The 27,545-nt window shown below is 43.0% G+C and overlaps 2 protein-coding genes and 7 non-coding genes across 9 annotated transcripts; all 9 read right to left on the reverse strand.

Annotated features, from left to right (window-relative positions):
• Nucleotides 1–1,397: 1,397 nt before the first annotated feature.
• Nucleotides 1,398–1,469, reverse strand: Trnaa-cgc. Its single transcript has one exon. It is a non-coding gene; the product is annotated as a tRNA-Ala (tRNA).
• Nucleotides 1,470–2,112: 643 nt separating this feature from the next.
• On the reverse strand, nucleotides 2,113–2,184 carry Trnaa-ugc. Its single transcript has one exon. It is a non-coding gene; the product is annotated as a tRNA-Ala (tRNA).
• Nucleotides 2,185–2,968: 784 nt separating this feature from the next.
• Nucleotides 2,969–3,040, reverse strand: Trnaa-ugc. Its single transcript has one exon. It is a non-coding gene; the product is annotated as a tRNA-Ala (tRNA).
• A 67-nt stretch (nucleotides 3,041–3,107) lies between these two features.
• On the reverse strand, nucleotides 3,108–3,179 carry Trnaa-cgc. Its single transcript has one exon. It is a non-coding gene; the product is annotated as a tRNA-Ala (tRNA).
• Nucleotides 3,180–5,014: 1,835 nt separating this feature from the next.
• On the reverse strand, nucleotides 5,015–5,086 carry Trnac-gca. The gene has a single exon. It is a non-coding gene; the product is annotated as a tRNA-Cys (tRNA).
• Nucleotides 5,087–12,997: 7,911 nt separating this feature from the next.
• On the reverse strand, nucleotides 12,998–15,011 carry LOC124198382. The gene is made up of 2 exons (XM_046594213.1): nucleotides 14,999–15,011; nucleotides 12,998–14,898 (listed from the first exon to the last, which is right to left on the reverse strand). The coding sequence occupies exons 1-2, from the start codon at nucleotides 15,009–15,011 to the stop codon at nucleotides 12,998–13,000; spliced, it is 1,914 nt and encodes a 637-aa protein (XP_046450169.1).
• A 5,061-nt stretch (nucleotides 15,012–20,072) lies between these two features.
• Nucleotides 20,073–22,955, reverse strand: LOC124198383. Its single transcript, XM_046594215.1, has one exon. It carries the CDS (start codon nucleotides 22,953–22,955, stop codon nucleotides 20,073–20,075), a length of 2,883 nt encoding a protein of 960 aa, XP_046450171.1.
• Nucleotides 22,956–25,097: 2,142 nt separating this feature from the next.
• Trnac-gca lies at nucleotides 25,098–25,169 on the reverse strand. The gene has a single exon. It is a non-coding gene; the product is annotated as a tRNA-Cys (tRNA).
• A 1,150-nt stretch (nucleotides 25,170–26,319) lies between these two features.
• Trnac-gca lies at nucleotides 26,320–26,391 on the reverse strand. Its single transcript has one exon. It is a non-coding gene; the product is annotated as a tRNA-Cys (tRNA).
• Nucleotides 26,392–27,545: the final 1,154 nt, after the last annotated feature.

Below are 27,545 nucleotides of genomic sequence, written 5' to 3' on the forward strand. Positions count from 1 at the left end.
ACCAAAAGTTTGCTTGGCCATCCCTTAATACCAATCCAAAAGGAATTTACATTCCGAATTAGATTGACCGAGTTATTCCCAATCTAGTAAAGTGTAATTTTGACCAGTTTCCCACCCAGCCTAGTCGCAATTTTTTTATTACTCTCCCTCGTGTTCCTAGCGTCCATAGCGGAATGGGAAAAAAGTGGGGTCAATGGATTTGGTGCGGTTGAGTGTTGGATTGCTTGTTAAGTGTAATTTTTCAAAAGTTACAAATATAAATTTCCTAAATGGTTTGATCGAGATTCGAACCCCGAACCATACCAGTGGCAGCCCGGGTTGCTAACCATGAGACCAACATTGACATAAGATTTAAGGGAAAACGTGGTCAGGTTGGTGTGTACACCAAACAATGTAACGAAAGACGAAGTAAAGCTATGGTAATATGACGCTACCATCGGTATCGATTTTGGAACCGGTCGTAAAACACTTAGGTTATATGCCTGAATTAAGATTTTTTCAGCGGTGGTTTAATCTAACTGCTATAAGAGCACATCCATTTCTTTATAGTTAATATGTAACTAATAATTTTTCCAATTCCATGTTACTATAGTAATAAATGTTGCTAAAACTTAATCTAAACATGAAGTGCGACGTGGGGTGGCGGGCAAAAGCCTCCGCCACACCTAAGTCGCACCACTCATAATATTTAAAGATTATTAGTCAATTAGTTATAAAGAATCAATTATGAAAGAGAATAAAGGGAAACAGAATTTTCCAAACGTTAAAGTATGTATTAATCTACCATAACCTTTATTTTCTGTCTCTTTAACGTTTAAAAAAATTACCGAAGGATATTACCGAAGGAATCTTGTATTGCAATGTGGCGTAAACTAGGTGTATTGAGAAGAGCACACAATTGTAACAATGACAGGGAAAAATATCAATAATTAATGGAAATTGTATGCTTTTCTGTTCAATTTTAGAGGATCATTGCAGGTTTAATCGACAGTGCCACAACCGAATGGCCGTCAGAAAATACCACTGGGACGACAAAAGCCGGTTTCTACCAGTAGAAGAAAAAGAACGATAAGAAAGATTATGCCCTATCGTTTTGCAAGGTACTTGTTTGATCACTGGGTATTTACACTTTTCACGAGATATTCGTAGGAATTTAGAATGTAGTTTCATTCTGTTGGCAGACCTGACAATGGTTCTTTTATCAAAATGAAAGTGATTATAGTATGGAGTTGCGGATGATTGAACTCCAAGCTTTTCGCATGCAAAGCGATCACTCTACCACTGAGTTACAACCCCTTGACAATCGAGACTACCAGTATGTTCCTGATACTTGCTTTTCGCAAGCCACTTACTCTATTATTGCTATTGCTATTAACACTCTATTATTTGCAAAAGCTTGGAGTTGCGGAGGATTGAACTCCGGTCTTCTCACATGCGAAGCGAGCACTCTACCTCTGAGTTACAACCCCTTAACTTATGCTCGTTTGCTTTGAGTGACTGTTAACGATTGTGACACGTATGTGTTTTCAATGGAGAAGAAGATTTAAAGTGAAAAAGAATAAAACTTGAAAGGAAGGTTTTGTAAAGAGTGGGGTACGAACCCACGCCTTCTTCGAATACCAGAATGCCAAGTAACGGATTCTACAAGATTACCTATTAATCTATTATTTGAATTAGAATCTTAAGTCTGGCGCCTTAACCACTCGGCAATCTTGACATTGTCAACGCAATAACTACTTATATTGCAATGTGGTGTAAACTAGGTGTATTGAGAAGAGCACACAATTGTAACAATGACAGGGCAAAATATCAATAATTAATGGCAATTGTATGCTTTTCTGTTCAATTTTCGAAGATCATTGCAGGTTTAATCGAAAGTGCCACAACCGAATGGCCGTCAGAAAATACCGCTGGGACGACAAAAGCCGGTTTCTACCAGTAGAAGAAAAAGAACGATAAGAAAGATTATTCCATGTCGTTTTGAAAGTACTTGTTTGATCACTGGGTATTTACACTTTTTACGAGATATTCGTAAGAATGTTGAATGTGGTTTCATTCTGTTGGCAGACCTGACAAAGGTCTTTATGTTTTTAACCGAAAGTGATTATAGTATGGAGTTGCGGAAGATTGAACTCCGGGCTTTCCGCATGCAAAGCGAACACTCTACCACTGAGTTACAACCCCTTGACAATTGAGACTACCAGTATGTTCCTGATACTTGCTTTTTACCACTCGATTATTTGCACTACCTTGAAGTTGCGGAGGATTGAACTCCGGTATTCTCATATGCGAAGCGAGCACTCTACCTCTGAATTACAACCCCTTAACTTATGATCGTTTGCTTTAAGTGACTGTTAACGATTGCGACACGTACGTGTTTTCAATGGAGAAGAAGATTTAAAGTAAAAAAGAATAAAACTTTAAAGGAAGGTTTTGTCAAGAGTGGGGTTCGAACCCACGCCTTCTTCGAAGACCAGAATGCCCAAGTAACGGATATCACAAGATTACCTATTAATCTATTATTTGAATTAGAATCTTAATTCTGGCTCTTTAACCACTCGGCCATCTTGACATTGTTATCGCAATGGCTACTTTTATTGCAATGTGGCGTAAAATAGGTGTATTGAGAAGAGCACACAATTGTAACAATGACAGGGAAAAATATCAATAATTAATGGCAATTGTATGCTTTTCTGTTCAATTTTCGAGGATCATGGCAGGTTTAATCGACAGTGCCACAACCGAATGGCCGTCAGAAAATACCGCTGGGACGACAAAAGCCGGTTTCTACCAGTAGAAGAAAAATAACGATAAGAAAGATTATGCCCTATCGTTTTGCAAGTACTTGTTTGTTCACTGGGTATTTACACTTTTCACGAGATATTCGTTAGAATGTGGAATGTAGTTTCATTCTGTTGGCAGACCTAACAATGGTCTTTTTTTTTTCAAAATCAAAGTGATTATAGTATGGAGTTGCGGAGGATCGAACTCCGGGCTTTTCGCATGCAAAGCGAACACTCTACCACTGAGTTACAACCCCTTGGCAATCGAGACTACCAGTATTTTTCTGATACTTGCTTTTTACCACTCGATTATTTACACTACCTTGGAGTTGCGGAGGATTGAACTCCGGTCTTCTCACATGCGAAGCGAGCACTCTACCTCTGAGTTACAACCCCTTAACTTATGCTCGTTTGCTTTGAGTGACTGTTAACGATTGTGACACGTATGTGTTTTCAATGGAGAAGAAGATTTAAAGTGAAAAAGAATAAAACTTGAAAGGAAGGTTTTGTAAAGAGTGGGGTACGAACCCACGCCTTCTTCGAAGACCAGAATGCCAAGTAACGGATTCTACAAGATTACCTATTAATCTATTATTTGAATTAGAATCTTAAGTCTGGCGCCTTAACCACTCGGCCATCTTGACATTGTTAACGCAATGACTACTTATCGCTTAGGTATATTTATATACGAAGGTCCTTAACAATATAGGGTGTGGGGTATAGGGGGGAAGGGTAGTAGTACCTAGTAGTGAAATTCAGAGGGTTTAATGTCCATTTAGTTATCCTTTATACGTTTCTTCCCTGAATGACCAATCGTCACCAAATTTTGTACATAATTCTGTCAAAATTTGATACATGTCGTAACGGGGTTTCATTTGTTTTCATTACTGTTTTAAAAATTTAATTTGCGTACTTGTTACCTAGCTGGTTGCCGAATCCTAGGCAGTGAATTCGCTTTTGTTTGCTTAACCTTCCAACTGTCAGTGCAGTGAGTGCTCAGCAGTGTTAACAAAAAGAAAAAAAGTTTGAATCTTCCCTAGCAATTCAAGTTTTGATGATATGATATTGATATTTTGATGATATTTGATTTGATTTTTATTGTTCTTGTTCGATTTCGTCTTTATTGTTCTTATTATTGCCTCTTTTTGTTAACTGTTTTTAATAAATGATGATCTTGATTTTAATAAATTTTTTGATCAAGTAAAATTTTTATTCCCCTTTTTTTTAACAGTTAGTAATCAACCAAGAAGTTGAGGAACATTTTAAAAATGTTTGATCATACAAATTTTGAAGCTCTGGGTCATCTCTCTCTTCTTCCCTTGTCCTCTCCACAGTCATCAAGATCTTTTGGCGGTCGTGAAGAGTTACCACCGATCTTCCACTTCCATTTACCTCCAAAAGTTTTTTAAGTGTAATTTTTCAAAAGTTACAAAAGGCTTGATCGAGATTCGAACCCCGAACCATACGAGTGGCAGCCCGGGTTGCTAACCATTTGACCAACATTGATATAAGATTTAAGGGAAAGCGTGGTCAGGTTGGTGTGTACACCAAACAATGTAACGAAAGACGAAGTAAAGCTATGGTAATATCGCTAGCGACGCTACCATCGGTATCGATTTTGGAACCGGTCGTAAAACACTTAGGTTATATGCCTGAATTAATATTTTTTCAGCGGTGGTTTAATCTAACTGCTATAAGAGCACATCCAATTCTTTATAGTTAATATGTAACTAATAATTTTTCCAATTCCATGTTACTATAGTAATAAATGTTGCTAAAACTTAATCTAAACGACGTGGGGTGGCGGGGCGAAGCCTCCGCCACTCCTAAGTCGCACCACTCATAATATTAACAGATTATTAGTCAATTAGTTATAAAGAATCAATTATGAAAGAGAATAAAGGGAAAGAGAATTTTCCAAACGTTATAGTATGTATTAATCTACCATAACCTTTATTTTCTGTCTCTTTAACGTTTAAAAAAATTACCGCAGGATATTACCGAAGGAATCTTGTATTTTTTAAAAATTAGATTTCTTTTCTCTGATATTTCACGAAACGAAATGTCGATAATTGATGCCTATTTTTTCATCGTGTGGCTTTCAGGTCAAGTCAGCTATATCCTTATTATATATTTGGGGGACATAAACATGTTATATAAACAGGTAAGCATGCAGAAAACCGCAAGTTATTTCATTTTAAAACATCTCAATGATGAACATCCGTTCTATAAAGGGGCACCCAGGTTTGAACTGGGGACATTTCGATCTGCAGTCGAATGCTCTACCACTGAGCTATACCCCCATAAATGTTTGTATGAGTTTACCTTCGACATTCTGGATTATAAGGTATTAATTTTGCGAAAAAACCTTATCTTTTAATTTTTGTTTCACACAGGATGCGCAAACAAAGAATCATTTGGTTAATAATTGAGTTTCTATTGAACAGGAAGCCACGTCAGATATTTCAGTTATTTGAGTGAAGAAACTGTGTGTTATTAAATAATACTTCTTGAACAGCTTTAACGCAGATCAGTTTCCATAAGCTGATGAAAATTTCTTTCAAACTTTCAAAAGTCAGGCTGATATGTAGAAATATTTTTAGTGAGCTGATTTTCAAATTCAATAAACACAACAATCAAACAATTTAACTGAATAAACCCAATAATAGTTCATTCCCTGTATTAGATTCAACTTAATAGGGGTGTAAAGAAAAGTCGAAGTCGACAGCACCAAGGGCAATTAAAGGTCCCAACTCTAAAGCCGACGACGGCCGTACGACCAAGAGAGAAAGTAAGGAAGGTCGGGCCGTCCTTAACCCGAACGCCATCCGGACGTTGCGAAGCGGAAAGAGGTATGACGTTTTCTCTCTCTTATAAGGTGTGAAAAAAGGACAACTCAGTTCAGTTTGAATGTTCCTTCCGGATCGAAAACAGATTCCTATTGTGGACCTCATTGTGACTCGATCGTCTTAAACCTTATTAACCTGTGTGAATCTTTGATTGTGAACAACCATTGTTTAAATACTTCCCCATTACGGGCTCGTGGGTGAATAGGTGCGTCGTGTGAGCGTTCACCCACGGGACTAGCACCGGGAGTTTGGCTTAGTGAATTGATTAAGCATTCTCTCAGTTGCGGTACTGTTGGCGTCTACTCTTCGGAAGAAACCCGCTGTCAAGTAAGAAGGAGGTCCATCCGGACCTATGTTGTGTGTTTTGTCGCCTCCGGTTCCCCTCTGCCTAGGTTTTTACATGGTCCGACGAACCGGAAAAGCTCGTTTTAGGTCGGAGGGGAAGGATCTACTCAAATTCAAGACGGTGCCTATAGAAGGCTAACAAATACAAGACGGTTCCTAGTGGGAGTCTCTAAAAAACAAACAAGACGGTTCTTTGAGAAATCCCTAGGAAATTCAAGACGGTGTGATATAGAGTAACTCTCTATCCCATATATTAAAGCGGTTCTTGGAGGAAAAGTTCTAAACGGAAGGGAATAGTGTCTATTCTCCTTCGGTCTGGGTATTTCATATGGCTATTTGTAACAAACGGAGACTGGGGGTTAAAATTGTGAATTATTTTCGGTTAAAAAAAAAACGGCTTTCTCATGTACCAACACGGTTAAGTGGTTAGAACGTCATTTTGACGCATTTCCAGCCAACGACGATATTACGATGATAACATTCTTGTTTGAATCCTTCTTTTAAGATTTAATAATATTTTCTATTCTGCAGAAAATGGAGAAAGATCTGCGCCTAATCGAGATTTACAGTAACCGGTTCCGGGCAGCTCACGAGCTTATTCGTGAGGAACTTGGCAAGCCTGAACCGGCCGATCTTGACGAACCTTTAGAGAACTTAGAGGCTCAATGGGATACCTTAATCGGTCTGTATGATACAGTGATTAACGGGTCCGAGGTCGAGCATCTGGAAGAACGTGTTAACTCTATGGAAGACTGTCGGACTCAATATCTCGCAATTCGAAGAGCCGTGGAGAAGGTAAGAGTGAAAGCATCCAGTTCCTCTGCCCCCAGTAGAAGTACGGCGGATACCTCCCAGAATGCCTTGGCCACGGCCATTGCTAAACTGACGGCAGCTAAAATCCCTTCCTTTGCGGGCGAAACGGTCAAATGGCCAGAATTTTGGGGCATCTATCAGATAGCCATTCATGACCAACCAGTCCTACCTGATCTAGAAAAATTCATCAGACTAAAAGAAGCGCTGACAGGGGAAGCCGCGTCCATTATTGAAGGGTTGCCATTAACCAGTGCCAACTATGCCGCGGCTATCGATCTGTTAAAACTGCATTACGGCTCAACCGAAGTTATTATTCAAGAGAATTATCGGTACCTTTACAACTTACCCGCAGTCCCTCCAGGTAACCATCTAGCTTTAAAGCAGTTTTTGATCAATGGTGAAGTGCGTATACGCAGTCTGGAGAGCCTTGGAGTCCCATATTCAAATTATGCGAAACCGTTCGTCTCCCTTTTTGTTGATCGACTCCCAAGAAACGTCCGTACCGCTTGGTACCGTTTTTCAGCAGACAAGGAGGAATCGGACGTTAAGGATGTTTTGGCGTTTATTCGAAGAGAAGTGACTAGTCAAGAAAGGAGCCAATCATCCGGGTTGATGAATCGGAAAAGGGGAGCTGCGGAGGAGCCGTTGATTCAGATGGAATCTAAAAAGATGCGAATAACGCCGTCTGCAGCCGCCCTTGCGGCTTTAAACAAATCCGGAACCCACCGCGCTCAGGTCAACGAATGTTGCTTTTGTCACGCAGCCCATTCCCCCTTCAAATGTGATTTACCGTTACAAAAAAGGCTAGAAATAGTCCGAACGGAGAAGCGATGTTTTGTATGCTTGAACAAGGGGCATCAGGCAGCCAATTGCCGCAATCCAAATTGCAGAAAATGCAATCGTCGGCATCACATCACCTTGTGTCGCGATACGGCCTATGTCCCGAATAAAGCTAAAAAGGGCGATCCCCCACCTTCATCCTCAAGCAACGATGGTTCAACAGCCTGTTATGTCGCCCTCCCTCAAGAGAAAGAAGTTTATTTGAAAACGGCAACTGTTCTTCTTTACGGAACGAACAAGACTATTAAGATCACCTGTCTTATCGACGAGGGAAGCCAACGTTCCTACGCCACTGAATTTGTGGCTGATCAACTGGGTCTTCAGGAAAGCGGTGTTGAGACAATATCGATTTGTCCGTTTGGATCAAGAAAAGTGAAGAAACCTTCCACAGTTCGTCGCGTCCTACTCGTTGTAAGCGGTATACCCGAAGGGAGTAAATTAATCAAGATGGATGTACTATTAAGGCCAGAATTGTGCGCGGATTTATCAGCTCCAAAAGCCTACGCTGTAGCCGAGTTGGCAGATCGTGTACTTGCGGATGAAAGGATTGCAACCTCCTCTTCTAAACAGGCTAGGATTGACCTGATAATTGGTGCAGACCATTGCCGCTCAACCGTTAATTACAAAACAATAAAGTGTCGGAGTGGATTATTGGCTGTATCCAGTAAATTCGGATGGCTGGTGTTTGGTCGGGAAAAACAACCTGGAACGTCCCTTATCTCCACGCTCCCTGTCGCGTCCACTTCCGTAGTAGAACCCTCCGCTAATGAAAAGGAGAATGTCGACTTAAGAAAATTCTGGGATGTTGAGCATTTCGGGATAATCGATCCGTACGGAGGCAGTAAGGAGCCCAATCCTCTAGAAGGGTTTGAAGATTTAATCCGAAGAGGATCCGATGGGCGCTATTCGGTACCTTTACCATGGCGCTTGGATAGAAAAGATTTACTTGGGTCGAATTATCATCAAGCAGAAGGGAGGTTTGATAGGCTAATGCTTCGACTCCACCAGAACCCTGAACTTTTGAAGGCTTATCATGAACAAATGATGGAATATCTACGAGCAAGATTTATCAGTAAGGTTGAGTCACCGGACCAACCAATAAAAGGAATTACGTTTTATTTGCCCCATCGTCCAGTCGTACGTAACGAATCGGTTTCTACAAAAATAAGACCAGTTTTTGACGCTTCTGCTCGAGCCGACAGCGGTTTGTCCTTGAACGACTGTCTAGAGACCGGCGAAAATTTAAATCCAGAATTATTAGCGATTTTGTTACGATTCGCTGGAGTCGTGTGGCTTGGGTGGGAGATATTGAGAAGGCCTTCCTTCAAGTGGAAGTCAACCCGGAAGATCGCGATGCCCTCCGGTTCTTATGGATAGATGAATTATCAACAAAGGAAATGAAACCCGTTATGTTCCGATGGAACCGAGTTACCTTTGGTCTCTCTCCCAGCCCCTTCTTACTTCGCATCGTCATCCGAAAACATCTGAGTACTTCCAGAGATATGGATCCATCTCTGGCTCGCTATATAGAAGAACGGCTCTACATGGACGATCTCCTGGCTGGATCGGACTCTACAGAAGAAGCGACGAGGATCATAAAACGAATTATTAAAGCCTTTAATGGTGCCTGCATGAAACTGACTAAATGGGTCACAAATGATCCAGCTGTAACTAGTACTCTGCTCCAAGCCGGAAGGACGCCCATTGATAACGAACTGTCGCGTCCCATCGGCTGTGAAGAAAAATCGAAAGTGTTGGGAGTCATTTGGCGTCCCAGTGAAGATTGCTGGACCTTTGATGCGATAAAAATCGCTGAGCTTGTAGCCGATATACCCGTTCGCGCAACCAAAAGACAAATGTTAAGTATTTCCGCCCGATTATTTGATCCGCTGGGCCTTACGTCCCCTGTTCTTCTACTAATAAAATTGCAATTCCAGAGACTCTGGGAAAGTGGGACTCGTTGGGATTCCCCTATTCCAGAAAATATCCATCAAGATTGGTCAGCATTGGTAGCTGGATTACCGGCATTAGCGCAATTAAAAGTTCCCCGTTGGTACTTTCTGGAATTTAATCCTTCCTCTAAAATTGAACTCCATGCATTTTGTGATGCATCCGAAAAGGCGTATGGAGCGGTGGTTTATTCTCGAAGCAAGTTCAACGATTCGTTCTATACTAATTTAGTGGTCAGCAAAACGCGTGTAGCCCCAACTAAGAAGATTTCTCTACCAAAACTTGAATTGATGGGAGCCTTATTGGTTAGTCGCCTGGTGAATTACGTAATCGAAGCTCTTTCTCTTCCTCAAGCTACTCAAAACCTTTGGTGCGACTCAACTGTAACTCTGGGCTGGATCAAAGGGAACATCAACAGATGGAAACCCTTTGTACGGAATCGTGTTGAAGAAATAAGGAAGTATACCCAGCCAGATCAGTGGCATTACTGCCCGGGAGAAGAAAATCCTGCTGACCTTGCCTCCAGAGGGTGTTCGGCAACTGAGCTACTAGCCTGCAAGAAATGGATTGACGGACCCGAATGGCTACGGAAGCCTGTCGAAGAGTGGCCTAATTATCTGCCTCCTCAATTGTCCGAATCCGCTAAACAGTCGATCAGCCATGAAGAAAGAAAAGGAGTCATTACCGCCACCACCTCAGTCTCCGTGAAACCCGAGTTGTTTTCACTCAAGAAATATAGTTCTTTTCTACGTGTGATAAGGATCACCGCCTGGATTTTCAGATACCTGCGCAACAGGAAGAAGGGGGAGTGCGCAGAGAGCGATCCTGCGGGGAATGAGGCCAAGGAGTCGGTTAGAGTAAACAAGGATAAGGTTATTCAACTAGACTGCCTCACGGCCCAAGAACTTGAAAAAGCTGAGCTATTTTGGATCAGAAGTGCTCAAATGTCGGCCTACCCGAACGATTTCAATATTCTCCGTCAAAGGAAAGAGATCTCTAAGTCATCCCCTGTTCGAACTCTACGTCCTCTCTTCGACCATGCTAATGGTATTATGCGAGTTACCAGTCGCCTTGTAGATAGGTACGAGTTTGAAGAACAAGCACCACCAATCCTTCTACCCGTCGTCGACAATTGTCCAGCCGATCGGATTGTGCGATTGTTAATTTGGAAGACCCATGTGGAATGTTTACATGGAGGAGTTAGCCTGCTACTTGATAAACTACGGCAAGACTACTGGTTAATCAAAGGTAGGCAGCAAATAAAAAAGGTCATCGGAAGTTGTGGAAGGTGTCGCCGATTCCATGCGCGCCCATTTTCTCAACCAATGGGAAATCTTCCCCTTCAACGGCTGGTCGAGTCTACCCCCTTCCTAACAACCGGAGTTGACCTTATGGGTCCCATTTATGTGCGTCCTTTCAGCAAGAATAAAGAAACGACTAAAGTGTACGTGTGTCTATTTGTATGCGCGGTGACTCGAGCTGTGCAGTTAGAGCTAGTTAGCTCTTTATCCACGGATACGTTCCTTCTCGCATTGGAGCGACTAATTGCCAGCAGGCAAGAAGTCCGCATGCTAATGTCTGATCATGGAACAAATTTCGCTAAGACCGCCCGCCTTCTAAACAATCTAAGGAGCTGTCCTCGTCTGGCCGCATTCCTCGCGAATAAACGTATGGAATGGCGATTTATTCCCACTGAGGCTCCATGGTGGGGAGGGTATTGGGAACGCTTGGTTCGTGTAGTGAAAGACACGCTCAAAAAAAGCCTCGGGTTCCAGTGCCTAAATTTTGAAGAAATGTGGACTCATGTGAAATCGATCGAAGCCATGGTCAATTCCCGGCCACTAGCGCGAGATACGGACTCACCGACTGATTTACCCGTCTGCATTTCACCTAACGATCTAATCATCGGACGACGCTCATCTGCTCTTCCAGGAACCGGGATATCGCCAGATTTTTCAGCCATTGAAGGGGCGGAGCAGCTAACAAAAAGATTGCGACACCAAAAACTAATTTTCGATCGCGGCTGGAGATGCTGGACGACCGGCTATTTGAAGGACTTAAATAATTTTACTCAGCGGGATCGATCGGGCTTTCCCTATCCTATCCGAATTGGGCAGATAGTGATGATTAGGGACGATAATCTGCCACGACTTCGTTGGAAAGTAGGCGTTGTCACCCACCTCCATCCTGGACGAGACGGCCGCATCCGGTCTGTCACATTACGACGCTCAACGGGCCGTTGCTCGGATTACGCTATCCAGTCACTCTATCCCCTAGAAACTGAAGCATCCCGCAAAGCATCAGAAACCGCCGACGCCGATCATCCACCACGGGTACGTCTCGAATTAGCTGCCAGAGGTAATTCGAGAGGGGAGTGTAAAGAAAAGTCGAAGTCGACAGCACCAAGGGCAATTAAAGGTCCCAACTCTAAAGCCGACGACGGCCGTACGACCAAGAGAGAAAGTAAGGAAGGTCGGGCCGTCCTTAACCCGAACGCCATCCGGACGTTGCGAAGCGGAAAGAGGTATGACGTTTTCTCTCTCTTATAAGATGTGAAAAAAGGACAACTCAGTTCAGTTTGAATGTTCCTTCCGGATCGAAAACAGATTCCTATTGTGAACCCCATTTTGTGACTCGCTCGTCTTAAACAGATTCCTATTGTGGACCTCATTGTGACTCGATCGTCTTAAACCTTATTAACCTGTGTGAATCTTTGATTGTGAACAACCATTGTTTAAATACTTCCCCATTACGGGCTCGTGGGTGAATAGGTGCGTCGTGTGAGCGTTCACCCACGGGACTAGCACCGGGAGTTTGGCTTAGTGAATTGATTAAGCATTCTCTCAGTTGCGGTACTGTTGGCGTCTACTCTTCGGAAGAAACCCGCTGTCAAGTAAGAAGGAGGTCCATACGGACCTATGTTGTGTGTTTTGTCGCCTCCGGTTCCCCTCTGCCTAGGTTTTTACAAGGGGGTATTTTAAATCACCAATTAAATGAATAAATGACACGCTGGGAAGCTTACTTGTATGATGTATGAGTGATTGATGAATATTGATGAAGTACACAAAAACTATGAATAGGAACTTGACACTTGATAAATCTAATGGAATAATGAAAGGGCGATAATTCAGTGAGAGTGAACGAAAGTGAACGAACAAAAAGGGGGTTTAAAACACTTGACAGTTGACACTTGTTTCGCACAGAGCGGTTTTCGAGTTGTTCTTTCTGAGACAGATGTTGGTTTGAATCTGATTTTGCTCTGAATGGAAAAGAATTAGGTCGACGGATCGTCGCTAGTAGCGCCACTCGACTCGGCTCCACTTCTCCCGCTCAGAGGTCCAGTCTCTTTCTAGGGCGCACCTTCCGGCCGGCTCTCGTAACGACGGGATTTTCCACACTCCCCCCTTGGTGGACGTCTTATGGAACGTCTGGCAATAAATCCGGTTGATTTTCTTCCGGTGATGGGGGCTCGATAATGTTCTCGTGTTGTGGGATCGCGTCGGCAGATGACACCGACGGATGAATCTCCTCTGCTTCGGCAAATGACACGGACGGATGAATTTCCTCCTCTTCGGCGTTATTCTGCACAACCGGTGGAAGCTCCTTCTCCCATGGATTGTTTTCGTTGATTTCCAGCGCACAAAGCCGTTGCACGGGTCGGCGCAACTGGCCGGAAGCAGTTCGGAGAAGAACTTGGCGGACGACGCCGTCAGACGACGGGATGGTCTCCTTGATGACTCCAATGTCCCACTGCTGACGCTTCTTATTGTCTTCTTGAATCAGGACAACTTCTCCAATTCGAATAGGTTCAATTCGATGCTGGTGCTTAAAATGAAGAGCTCGTTCTTGCAGATATTCCGTGTGCCATCTTTTCTTGAAATCAGCTGTGAGCTTCCCATAGTATTCGACTCGCTCAACCAGCTCTCTTCGCGTTGCATTAGCTTCCGTGGCGGATTGAGGGATGGGAGGTAGAGTCGTCAATCGCCGTCCAGCAAAAAAATGACTGGGACACAATGGCTGCTCTTCGTCATGGTCGTTGTAGACATAAGTGAGAGGGCGCGAATTCACCACCGCTTCGATCTTACAAAGTGTAGTTCGGAGCTCCTCTTCGGTTAAATGGGCCGTTCCGGTTATCTTGATAAGGGCTTGTTTTGTAGTTTTCACCATTCGCTCCCAGAAGCCACCCCACCAGGGCGCGCCTTCTGGGATAAATTTCCACGTGATTCCGCGGTTGGCGAGATCGATCAAGATTTCTGGTTCGGCTCCCTTCCAAATTTCGGCTAAATCCTTGTTGGCTCGGTGAAATGTCTTCGCATTGTCTGAATAGACTATTCGACAAATCCCAAATCTGGATACGAAACGGTCGAACGCCATCAGGAAACCGACGGCTGTCAGCGTTTGCACCAATTCCAAATGAAGAGCGCGGGTCACTGCGCATGTGAAGAGACAAATCCAAGATTTTGCGTTAGATCCACGTAAATAAACTGGTCCAGCGAAATCGACGCCGGTGACGTCGAACGGCGGCGACATCGTGCATCGATCGACTGGCAAAGGTCCAGTCGGCTGGTCATACGGCTTTCTGTTGACTCGATTGCATGTCGAACATCTTGCCAAAATCTTCTTCACCACTTGCCTGCCCTTTAGAATCCAGCTCGTTTGACGTAATTCTGTCAACGTATCTCGAACACCAGCATGCAAAAGACGCCGATGCACATCACGAACAAGCAGGGTGATGAAATGCGGCGGGAGTCGATTCGGCAGAATAGGAACCTCAGCCTGTTCCGGAAGCGATCTAGAAAGCTTAGTTCGATTCTTCAATGTAATGAGTCCATTTTTATTAAGATAAGGATGAAAATTCGATAGCTTTGAGTCACGATGAACGAATTTGTTCTTGCCGAGCCGCTTCAATTCCGCACCAAACGCTTGTTGCTGCAGATGCCTCATCCAGTAGAACCTGGCGCATTGCATTTCTTCTGATGTAATCAATCCTTGTCGAAGAGCGTTTTGTCGGTCTAGTCGATCGGCAATCACATTACCATAAGCTCTAAGGATATATCCAGTGTACCTTAAGAGAGTTGTCAACGTTCCGTATCTGGTTTCGTCGAACAAAGCTGCAGGCGCGGCAATATTAGTTAACACGATCGTTGACTTCTTCTTCTCCTTGTTGATTTCGTCGTAGCTTGAATCGGGATCTTCCTTTACAGATGGCCAATCCGATCTTGATTTTGACAACCAAGACGGCCCAGTCCACCAAACATTCTTTGGGTCGGCTAAAATTGACGGTTGGACTCCTCTTGAACATAAATCTGCTGGATTTTCTGTTGATTTCAAATATTATTCTCGCACTGTTGCCTAAACCTATTTGTGTTGCGGAAACCCACAACACCTCCCTCCCCAAGGTTTGACGGTCTTGCACACCCGTCGTCTGCATTGACTTGCTTACTTCACGTGTTCTGAACTGGTGTGTACCTGTCTCTGTCCGAAAAGGTGACTTAGAGTTTTGTAAAAAGCAAGTTAATCTGTACCCTCTTTGTTAAACTACTCAGGTATTAATACAGCAAGTGCTATTCAATAGTTCGTATCTTATTTCTGTTAGCTTAATACTAAAATTAAACTCAACAGGTTATGGGCCCAGTATCTTGTTCCCTTTAACGAAATAAGATGGCCAACCAGATGATTGAAAATCATCTTAGAGATGTTAACCATGTACCTAAGTTCGACGGTACCAATTTCCGTGAGTGGAATTTTGAATTGAGAATGATTTTCCAACAACTTGGGCTACTTGGACTTGTCGAAGGAAGAGAAGGGCACACATTGCCCGAAGAGGTAACCAAATCATTCTGAAATTATAACACATGTACTCGTCACACTCATATACGTTAAGCACATATGACCCTGTGATACACATGTACATTTCTCATGTATAATTCAAACACATGTAACTATACACATGTTCACATGTATGACTCGTTGACCTGATCACATGTACAACTCACTCATGTTCACACACGAGTATAGATTAGACACATGTAGCACTACTTTAACTTACTCATGTCTAATCAAGCTTCCATGTATATACACATGCTTACTAAAACCAAACCTATCTTTTACAGATAAGGGATGACCCTGATAATCCACAACGTATCACAAATGTTGCTGCGATTGATGCATGGATTCTCAGAGATGTAACATCCAGAAACTATATCTTTGCGACACTAACCAAGCCAATGAAGGAGAGTTTGTACTCTTGTGAAACAGCTGCAATCATGTGGACAAGATTGGATACACAATACCGGCTTAGAGCAGCTGAGAATCTTCATCTATTGTGGCAATCATTCTATGATTTCACTCATAACCCTGGTATACTCAACATAATCACACACTGCTTAAACATACCACTAATCGTCACATTTATTTATATAGATGATGATATGACTACCCACATTCGAAAACTCTCATCGATTGCTGACAAACTTAGAGAACTTGGACAACCCCTTGATGAGATGCAGCTTGTAACCAAGGCTCTTGCCACACTTCCTGAACAGTTCAGAATTGTAAGATCAGTCTGGGCAAATGTTCCTCTGAATGAAAGAACGGTTGACAATCTACTACAACGTCTCCGTTCAGAAGAAAATGTTCTTAGATCCTACGAAAGACCTGATGGCTCTAATCAAGCTTTTGCAGCATATGGTCAGACAAGAGGACGAGGAAACCGTGGCAGCAGAAGAGGCGGCAGATATTTGCATGGAGTCAATCGACAACCACCACGACCGGACGTCCGATGTGGTTATTGCTTCATACCTGGTCATGAAACAAAAGATTGCAGAAAGAAGAAGAGGGCTGAAAGAGAGGAGCAAGCCAACAAAGACCAGGCACTATTGTCATCAACTTCTGTCAACCCGAAGAGTGTTCTCGCCTTCTTCGCAGACTCTGGAGCAACTCAACACATGTCAGACCAGAAGAATCTATTCGAAGATTTTATACCAATTCAACCTGGATCCTGGTCAATTGCTGGAATAGGAGACATCCACCTCCAAGTACTAGGAAAAGGCCACATCAGAGCTACTATCAATGTCAATGGCGAAACATCAACCAGACTCATCGAAGATGTCCTTTATGTACCAGGTCTTGGTACTAATCTATTTTCAATTGGTGCAGCCACAAGTTCCGGACTAGAAGCAAGATTTTCTGATGATCAAGTATCCTTCTATCGTGGAAACCAACTCGTACACACAGGAAGACGTACTGGCAACACCCTCTATCACCTAGACCTACAACCTCAGACAACCCGCAACACAACAACATGCCATAACGACTTAGCCCAACAGGCCGGTCTACGAGCTTCCCTTATCGTCTGGCATCAACGGCTGGGTCATATGAGTCATCAAACCATACTGAAGATGGTCTCTCAAGATCTTATATCCGGACTTCACCTCACAAATGAAAAAATTCCTAAAACACTTTGTACTGCATGTGAATTAGGAAAATTTCATCGACAACCACTCAAATCTGGAAGAACGAGAGCTACGCGTGTTGGAGAATTAATCCACTCAGATGTTGAAGGTCCAATGCCATCCCCCAGCGTTGGTAACGCACGTTATTATGTATTATTTACAGATGACTTTTCAGGCTGGAGAGTCATTTACTTCATGAAATGTAAATCAGAAGTTCCCGCATTGTTTCGACTCTTTTTCGCTTCCCTTCTAAATGAGACGGGCAATACTGTTCGCACTCTACGTTCGGATAATGGAGGCGAATACACTGGAACTGAATTCAACAAATACCTTGCAGAGAAGGGCATCCGCCACGAAACCAGTGCTGCGTATACACCAGCTCAAAACGGTGTTGCTGAGAGAGGAAACAGGACGCTCCTGGATGGTGCTCGTAGCATGCTTCTCGCCAGTAACCTACCACCTACACTCTGGGCGGAAGCTGTTGGTTACCTTGTCTACATCCGCAACCGTGTACTATCCAGTACCATTGAGGTGACACCATTTGAAACATGGAGCGGAAGAAAACCGGATATCTCCAACATCCGCATCTTTGGATCTAGAGCATTTGTAAGGTGCCCAATTGTGAAAAAGCTGGACGCAAGATGTTTAGAAGGAGCATTCGTCGGAGTTAGCAACACCCAAAAAGCCTCCCGCATCTACGTAACCTCTCCATCACCAAGAATAATCGTGAGCTACGATGTCAAAGTTGATGAAACGGTCATGTACTCAACAAAGAACAAACAAAATGGACCTCAATGGACGGAACCTACTGACAGAACAGAACCCATTATCTGTGATCCTACTGATAATGCAGTTGAAGCTGACCTGGAACTCACCACCACAGCACAGCCAAGCAACTCTGATCCAGTTAATGAAGCAATTCAAGTTGATCAAGTCTTCCCTGAAGAAATGATTCACCTTGAAGCCATGCCCGAAGAAGTTCCGCATCGAGATGAACCTACCCATGACATCATTCAAGAAGAGGCAGTACAAGATCCCGTCATCTTAGAAAACAACAACAACGTTGCTGATGTTCCGAATACCGATGACCGCAATGAGGCGACTAGCATCCGCAGATCATCACGTCTGCCCCACTACAGTGAACGCTACCTGGCTTATAGGAAATCACTAGGACGTCAAGCTGTTTGCTTCGCAATGCCTGCGAGTACTGAAGACACCAATGCAGTACCTGTTGAACCATCCAGCTACACTGAAGCAACAACGTGTCCAGATGCAGACAAGTGGATTCCGGCCATCTTTGACGAATACGAATCCCTTATTCAAAACAATACATGGACTCTCTGCCCACTTCCACCTGACAGGTCAGCAATTGAAGGCAAATGGGTTTCTGCGTTCAAACCTGGATACCAGCAAATCGCTCCACGATACAAAGCCCGTTTTGTAGCCAAAGGCTACTCTCAAGTCTATGGCCTCGACTATATCGACACTTTTTCGCCAGTAGTGAAACATTATTCACTACGCACCGTACTTGCTATTGCTGCAGCCAAGGATCTGGAAATGATACAACTCGACATCAAGACGGCGTTTCTCAATGGTGACCTTCAAGAGGAAATTTATATGAAGCAGCCAGAAGGTTTCGTCATCCCAGGCAAGGAAACTCAAGTATGCAAATTGTTGAAGAGCTTATACGGCCTAAAGCAAGCATCACGGGCATGGAATCAAAAATTTCACGCATTCATTGTCAAGTTTGGCCTAACTCAAAGTAAAGCTGACCCGTGCGTATATTTCCGACATCAACGTGAAGGGGAAGTAGAGGAATTCACTGTGCTCATCATCTACGTCGATGACGGAATCATTTTCAGCAGCAGAAAACAAACTCTTACGGATATCCTGAAACATCTGGAAACAGCCTTTGAGATCCGCTCTCTTCCTGCGCACCGGTTTGTCGGCGTTGACATCACTCGAGATCGCTCTAAACTCATGATGTACATCTCACAGCCGGACTACATCACGAAGATAGCTGGAAGATTCAATATGACCACGTGTACACCCCTTGCTGTCCCGGCTGATCCTTGCTGTCGACTATCTCCTGACATGTCACCCCGGAATGAAGAAGAAGAAGCGGAAATGAAAACTATCCCCTTCAGAGAAGCTGTAGGATCCCTTATGCATATCATGGTCATGACTAGACCAGATATCGCCTATGCTGTAGGACAAGTGGCACAATACGCTCAGAAACCAGGAAAACAACACTGGCGTGCAGTCAAAAGGATTCTAGCCTATCTCATCAAAACCAAAAACTTTGGTTTGTGCTTTGGAAGATCTAGCGACCAACTAATCGGATTTTGTGATGCAGATTATGCCGGAGATTTACAGACTCGTCGCTCTACATCTGGTTTCCTGTTTCTTTATCTTGGAGGACCAGTTTCGTGGGCCAGCCGGCGCCAACCGTGTGTAGCACTTTCCACCACAGAAGCCGAATTTGTTGCAGCTGCAGAAGCCCCCAAAGAAGCTGTATGGTTCCAACAACTACTGTCTGAACTAGGAATAGACGGTCGCTCAACAACTCTTTATTGTGATAATCAAAGTGCCATTGCCTTAGTGAATAACCCTACCTTTCATCAACGCACAAAACATATCGATGTACGACTCTTTTACATCAGAGAGCTGCAAGAGAAGAAAACAATCAATGTTGTTTACATCAACACGGAGCAACAACTTGCTGATATACTCACAAAGCCATTGGCTGTCCCAAGATTTGAAAAATTACGAGATGCCCTAGGAGTTGTTCCAATCAAAATTTAGAGCTTAATATTTGAGGGGAAGTGTTGATTTCAAATATTATTCTCGCACTGTTGCCTAAACCTATTTGTGTTGCGGAAACCCACAACACCTCCCTCCCCAAGGTTTGACGGTCTTGCACACCCGTCGTCTGCATTGACTTGCTTACTTCACGTGTTAAAAAAAGTCAAAAGTTAAAAAGGTGACTTAGAGTTTTGTAAAAAGCAAGTTAATCTGTACCCTCTTTGTTAAACTACTCAGGTATTAATACAGCAAGTGCTATTCAATAGTTCGTATCTTATTTCTGTTAGCTTAATACTAAAATTAAACTCAACATTTTCACTGCCGGGCACAAAACACCATTCTGCTGGAGTCGATCGCTCTTGTATGAACCGCACTCGATTCGAGACGTACTGCTGCCATCTACTTGGCTCGCCCTTGATCCAGGCGAGAGAAACTTGCGAGTCCGTCCAGTAGAATGTTTCGATTTGTTCGATTTCCAATGCGACTTTGATGGCGGAGGCAACTTTCACTGCTACATGGCCTCCTAAAAGCTCCAACCTCGGCAGAGTGATTTGTTTGACTGGTGCAACACGTACCTTGCTGAGTACGATGGAAATGATGACGTTTCCATCTTCGTCTTCACTTCGCAGATATCCAACCGCTCCATAAGCCTTGGTGCTGGCGTCGCAGAACAAATGTAGCTGTTGATTTTCGATTTTGTTCGGCAATCCGTGATGATACCATCTTGGAATCTTGATTGTTGACAGCAAATTGAGTTGATCGACCCAACTCCAGATCTCCTTTTTCACTGGCTCGGTCACCTCTTCGTCCCAGCTTAGTTTCAACTTCCATAAATTCTGCATCAAAATGCGGATTGTGATTATCACGGGGGATATTAATCCAAGAATATCATAGACTCTGGCAGCAATTGATAAGATGGTTCTTAGGCATGATAGATGACGAACAGTAGCACAATATTCAATTAAAGTTGCTGTTGAGAAGGTAAGACAGTCGCTTGCCCGATGCCAGCCTGTTCCGAGAACCTTCATCTGATCGTTGTTGAATTCCATGGTCTCTTCTACTCGTTCGTCTTGATTCAGCTTGGCCAAACTCTCTTGTAGTTCAGCATCATTGGTTCGCCAGCGTCGGAGGGGCATTCCGGCCTTCGCGGCTATCTCGGTGGCTTCTTCTGCGATTTTCAGGCCCATGACGCGATTTTCAGTGCCAATTATGACGTCATCTACGAAGCAGTTCCGCTTGAGCATTCTCACAACTTCCGGGTGTTCACTTTCCTGTAAGGATAGATGATGTTGGATGACTGCAGCAAGATGGAACGGGCTGCTTGTCACTCCAAACACGACTCGTTTCCAGCGAAAAATCTTAAATTTTAATAAATTTGCTGTAGGATCCTCCACCCAAATGAATCGCAAGACATCGCGATCGCCTTCATCCACTTCGATTTGTAAAAATGCTTTCTCCATATCGGCAACGAGTGCCACTCGCCGACTGCGGAATCTGATGACAATATCCTGCATGGGTGGGACTAGATTTGGCCCCGAATTTAGTAGATCGTTTAGAGACGGGCTCCCAAAAGAAGCGTTGAATACTTGACGAATCTTTGTGCTGACCTTATCCATCCGAATAACAGCGTGATGAGGGATGTAATGGAGAATTCTGTTCCAACTTTTCGGGTCCTCTCCAAGAACTTCTTCGATGAATCCTCTTTTGAGGTGATCCAAAATGAGCTCGTGATAGCTCTTTAGCGTTTTCGGCGATCGTTTCAATCGTTGGATGAGACTCTGCGCTTGCTGTATAGCCGGACCTTCATTTGACGGCAGCTCCTCTTGATGCTCTTTCCATGGTAATTTGACACAGTAGCGATCTCCTCGTTTGGTGACTGTCGATTTGAAGTGCATCATGACCGGATCTGCTTCCAGCTGAGCCTGCGCGTCGTCTTCTTGTTCATGCACGCCATCCAAATCAAATAGACGACTAAGCATTGTTTCTGGTCTCTCACTTTCTTCTTCTTGTGCTCGGATGAGAAGAGCGATCGTTTGGTCTTGTTGCTCATCGGACGTGCACACAGCTCCATGTACAAACCAACCGAATATCGATTCAACGGCCATCAGATCTTGCGTGAGTCGAATTTGCGCACCGGTTAGCACTCTATAATAGTGCTCAGTTCCAATGAGAAGATCAATTTCTCCTTTCCATGTGGCTCCCCCCTTGGATTGGTAAGGATCTTCTGCCAGATTCAGGTGTCTGGCCTTCATGCTCTCTGCCCAGGGCCCATTCGGAACGAAGGGGATGGGATCGCATATGCGATTTGTTTCAAGGCAGCTAAGAATGATGAACGGCTGGCCTCCAATCTCGCTTCCCAATCCAACATTCACGAGCGGTAGATTTTTAGTAGACGATCGACCTCCAAATCCACTAATTTTCAGCCGTTCTTGGTCGATTTTGCTAAGTCCGAGCGCCGTGCTGGCCTTAGATGTGATGTATGAACGGTGACTTCCAGCATCCAGCAAGCACCGAAATTTTTCTGATCCTTTAGGTCCCGTCAGAGCTAACGTAATTGTTTTCAAAAAAATGTCTTTGGCCGCACTGCTGGAATGAGCGCTTGTAGTCTCGCCTACTTTCTTCGCCGATTTTGCGTGTGGGACATCGCAGATGAATACATGATGAGATCCACTGCAATTCGTGCATGATCGCTTTGAATCACATTCCGAGGCCCGATGACCTTTTGTCGTGCAGATAAAACACCTGCCCTTTTTCTTCATGGCTTCCTTCCTTTCCTTTACTCCAAGATGGCATTTGAAACTCCGATGGGTTGTGGCGAAACAGAACATGCAAGGTGGAGCAGTGCTGTTGGATCCAGTGTCTGCTCTTGATTCCGTTTGTCGCTGGCTGCCAGTAGTGAGAGCGGATGTAGTTGGCCGGTCTTGATTGTGTCGTTGATGCTCTGGTCTGGTTGTTGTCTGTTGAGCGGGCCCAACACTATTCTTCAACTGCTTACATCTATCCCGAGCGGCCAATTCGTCACGGATGAACGTTAACATGGCCTCGAGATCGGTGGCACTTCTTTTCTTCTCTCGGTTCCAGATGAGAATCAATTCGTCGAGCAGCTTATGGAGCATTATCGTTACGATGAATCCTCCGAATGCCTTGATATTTTCGCCGAGTGTTTCGAGAGAACGAACATGAGTGTTCACCTCGGTGTATTATCGTTCCAATGAGGCGGTGTCCGTTGCTTGCTTGGTATTTTGCAAATTGTACAGACGACTCATATGAGCTTGCACTGCAATATCTTTGTTACCAAATAATTCCTTTAAAGTTTTGACGGCCTTCGGGTAAGAATCGTCGGTTACTTCGAAACCTTCCACAGCACGCAGCGCCTTTCCAGTAAGATATTCGCGCAGATAGGAATATTTCTGCACGTCCGAAAGATCAGCATTCTGATCAAAATTAATTTTGAAGATGTCCCAAAAACTTCTCCATTTAAAAACATCTCCATCAAATTGCTTTATCTTCAGGTCAGGTAGCTTGACCCTTTTTGTAGTAGTCGGAATGCTCCTTGATGGCGCTGCTGCTCTACTTGCTGCTTCAAGCTTTTCCGTGAGCTCCGTTTCGACTCGAATCCAAGCGTCTCGCATTTCTTCGCGTTCATCCATCTCTATGTCAAGAACCGACAGGCTCGCAGCATCTCCGTTCGTGTCGGCCACCAGTTTCTGAATTTCTGTGTAGGCCTTTTCCATCGTCTCCCATTTTTGCTTGATTTGTGCTTGTAGAGTCTTGAGTCGCACTTCCGATGTGGTTTCATCTGCTAACGCAGTGTCGATTTCTCGAATCTTCGTGCCAAAATGCCGCTTGACTTGAGCCTTGGATCTTTGAAGTGTGTCCATGTCTTTTGAGGTTGATTGTGTTTGAGCACAATTGAAATTGGGCCAGGCTTGCGCGGGACCAGGATCTTCGGTCGGACCAGGCCTTTCGCCGCACCAGAATTGATCAAACGGACCAGGATTTTACTCCGGACCAGAAATGTTCAATAGGACCAGGCTCGAAACCGGACCGGCGTTGAAATCGGACCAAATAAGTATCGGACCGTCGTTGAAAATTTTATCTGAAAATAGCTTGAAGAAGAATTAATAAAAAAATATGTTTGTTGAAAATGCTTTACTCTTCGTCGAATTCTTGTCCCAGAATTTGCAAAACTTCTTCTTCAGTTTGTTCTTGAATTGGCTCTTGAATTGGTTCTTGAATTGGTTCTTGAATTGGCTCTGGGTCGGCCTCTTTCTCTTTAATGATCTCAATCTTCTCCAATTTTTCTTCTTCGGGATTAAAGGCCTTCGGTAAAATTACAACTCGGCGTTGATCTTCAGCTTGTAAGGGAGCAACTTCCAGAATTATAACTCTTCGCCTCGGCTCTTGGTTTTCTTGTGGCGATCGGCGAGACTTGCTGACTCGGCCTCCAGTGGCCCGTCGCAAACGCGACTCGGGACTGTTTCGCTTGCGAGGCAGTTTCAAGCAGTTCAATTGCACACAAGTGTTCAACACAAATGAATGGGACCGAAAAAAAAATCGAAAGAGATAATGAGGGGGAGAATTGACAGCCCAGTGGCAAATGTTACAAAGGAAAATTATTTTGAAAAAAACTCAAATCAAATTGTTTTGCTTCTAATCCTTGATAAACTCAATACTAAATGAAATTCAAGTGATACTGTCAAAATTCAATCAATGATGGAATGGATTCCGTTGGATAAAGTTTCAACCAGCGTGACTTAAATATTTAATGGCGTCTAGAGTGGTTTTAAATTAATCAAAGAAAATTGAAAAATTATCTCCGGTTCGAAGGACCATATTGTAAATCACCAATTAAATGAATAAATGACACGCTGGGAAGCTTACTTGTATGATGTATGAGTGATTGATGAATATTGATGAAGTACACAAAAACTATGAATAGGAACTTGACACTTGATAAATCTAATGGAATAATGAAAGGGCGATAATTCAGTGAGAGTGAACGAAAGTGAACGAACAAAAAGGGGGTTTAAAACACTTGACAGTTGACACTTGTTTCGCACAGAGCGGTTTTCGAGTTGTTCTTTCTGAGACAGATGTTGGTTTGAATCTGATTTTGCTCTGAATGGAAAAGAATTAGGTCGACGGATCGTCGCTAGTAGCGCCACTCGACTCGGCTCCACTTCTCCCGCTCAGAGGTCCAGTCTCTTTCTAGGGCGCACCTTCCGGCCGGCTCTCGTAACGACGGGATTTTCCACAGGGGGCATCCGGGGTTGAACCGGGGACATTTCGATCTGCAGTCGAATGCTCTTCCACTGAGCTATACCCCCGACATTTTTACATTTTACCGCGTATTTGTATTATTCCTCCATTTTAATTAAGAGTTTCTGACTCTGAAATATCGATTGATATTTTTTAAAAATTGGATTTCTTTTCTCTGATATTTCCCGAAACGAAATGTTGATAATTGATGCCTATTTTATCATCGTGTGGCTTTCAGGTCAAGTCAGCTATATCCTTATTATATATTTGGGGGACATATACATGTTATGTTGATTTTGGCGAAATAAATTTTTTGCCATCATTATGAAATTTACGTTTCCATAGTGTAGTGGTTATGACGTCGGCTTTACACGCTAAAGGTCCTCAGTTCGATCCTGGGTGGAAACAATTTTACTACTTTAATCCGAGTATGGAATTGCATTTCCTATTGTACTTTCTCGATAATAGCCAATATCTGGACTTGTGTACTGCTATGTAAAATGTGTAATGGAAGAAGAGCGGTAGGAATCTTACACGCTAACTAGCTAGTCTGTACACTTAAAAGGGTGCCACTACCAAGTTGTATTTGTTTGGCTATCCGTCTGGTGTCATCCCAACGAAAAGCAGTCAAAACTGGCGCTTTTTTAACGCAACAATAACCGCTGAAGTTTTGACTTGATTACTGAAAAATGGTAATGTTACATCACTAGAGATAATTTTACAACTATGCAGTCTATCATCTTAGCACTCATTACATACAAAGTAAAAAGATAAAATATAGGAATATCACTTATGTGTATCTTAGCAGTAAATCCTCATAACCACCGATGTAGTTATCACCATAGTGCGAGCGATAATCCAAGTGCATTTTACCATGACATATTAGATAGTATTGGATTACAACGTTGATTTGTATGAGCCTGGCTAGCTCAGTCGGAACAGCATGAGACTCTTAAGTATTAATTGCAATTTTACACACGACCGGGGTTTTACATTTTTCGCTAAGATTATCGTACCTGGCAGGTTCTTTCTATATTGTGCGCAAATCTGCTACAGATACAGTGATAATTCTATGGTGTGATTATTGTTTTGTCACTATATATTTGATGTAAATCTTTAAATAAATGATACAAAAGTTTCCATATAAACAGGTAAGCATGCAGAAAACCGCAAGTTATTTCATTTTAAAACATCTTAATAAAGAACATCCGTTGTATAAGGGGGCACCCAGGTTTGAACTGGGGACATTTCGATCTGCAGTCGAATGCTCTTCCACTGAGCTATACCCCCATAAATGATTGTATGAGTTTAACTTCGACATTCTGGATTATAAGGTATTAATTTTGCGAAAAAAAAACTTATCTTTTAATTTTTGTTTCACACAGGATGCGCAAACAAAGAATCATTTGGTTAATAATTGAGTTTCTATTGAACAGGAGGCCACGTCAGATATTTCAGTTATTTAAGTGAAGAAACTGTGTGTTATTAAATAATACTTCTTGAACAGCTTTAACGCAGATCAGTTTCCATAAGCTGATGAGAATTTCTTTCAAACTTTCAAAAGTCAGGCTGATACGTAGAAATATTTTTAGTGAGCTGATTTTCAAATTCAATAAACACAACAATGAAACAATTTAACTGAATAAACCCAATAATAGTTCATTCCCTGTATTAGATTCAACTTAATAGGGGGCATCCGTGGTTGAACCGGGGACATTTCGATCTGCAGTCGAATGCTCTTCCACTGAGCTATACCCCCGATATTTTTACATTTTACCGCGTATTTGTATTATTCCCCTATTTTAATTAAGAGTAACTGACTCTGAAATATCGATTTATCCCTGAGGTATATTTATATACGAAGGTCCTTAACAATATAGGGTGTGGGGTATAGGGGGTAGGGTAGTAGTAGCTAGTAGTGAATTTCAGAGGGTTTAATGTCCATTTAGTTATCCTTTATACGTTTCTTCCCTGAATGACCAATCGTCACCAAATTTTGTACGTAATTCTGTCAAAATTTGATACATGTCACACATTTGTACATGATGATCTTGATTTTAATAAATTTTTTGATCAAGTAAAATTTCTATTCCCCTTTTTTTTAACAGTTAGTCATCAACCAAGAAGTTGAGGAACATTTTAAAAATGTTTGATCATACTCATTTTGAAGCTCTGGGTCATCTCTCTCTTCTTCCCTTGTCCTCTCCACAGTCATCAAGATCTTTTAGCGGTCGTGAACAGTTACCACCGATCTTCCACTTCCATTTACCTCCGAAAGTTTTTTAACAATTAATCCACCACTCAACCGCACCAAATCCATGGACCCCACTTTTTTTCCCCATTCCACTATGGGACCAAGAAATCTGAAATAATTCAGGCATATCCAGTTTTTTAGTTCGGATTCACCTGTTTTTGCAGAATTTAAATATTCCCTGCCGTTCGGG

This window comes from Daphnia pulex, chromosome 7 (genome assembly GCF_021134715.1).
Source record: "Daphnia pulex isolate KAP4 chromosome 7, ASM2113471v1".
Classification (NCBI taxonomy): Eukaryota; Metazoa; Arthropoda; class Branchiopoda; order Diplostraca; family Daphniidae; genus Daphnia; species Daphnia pulex.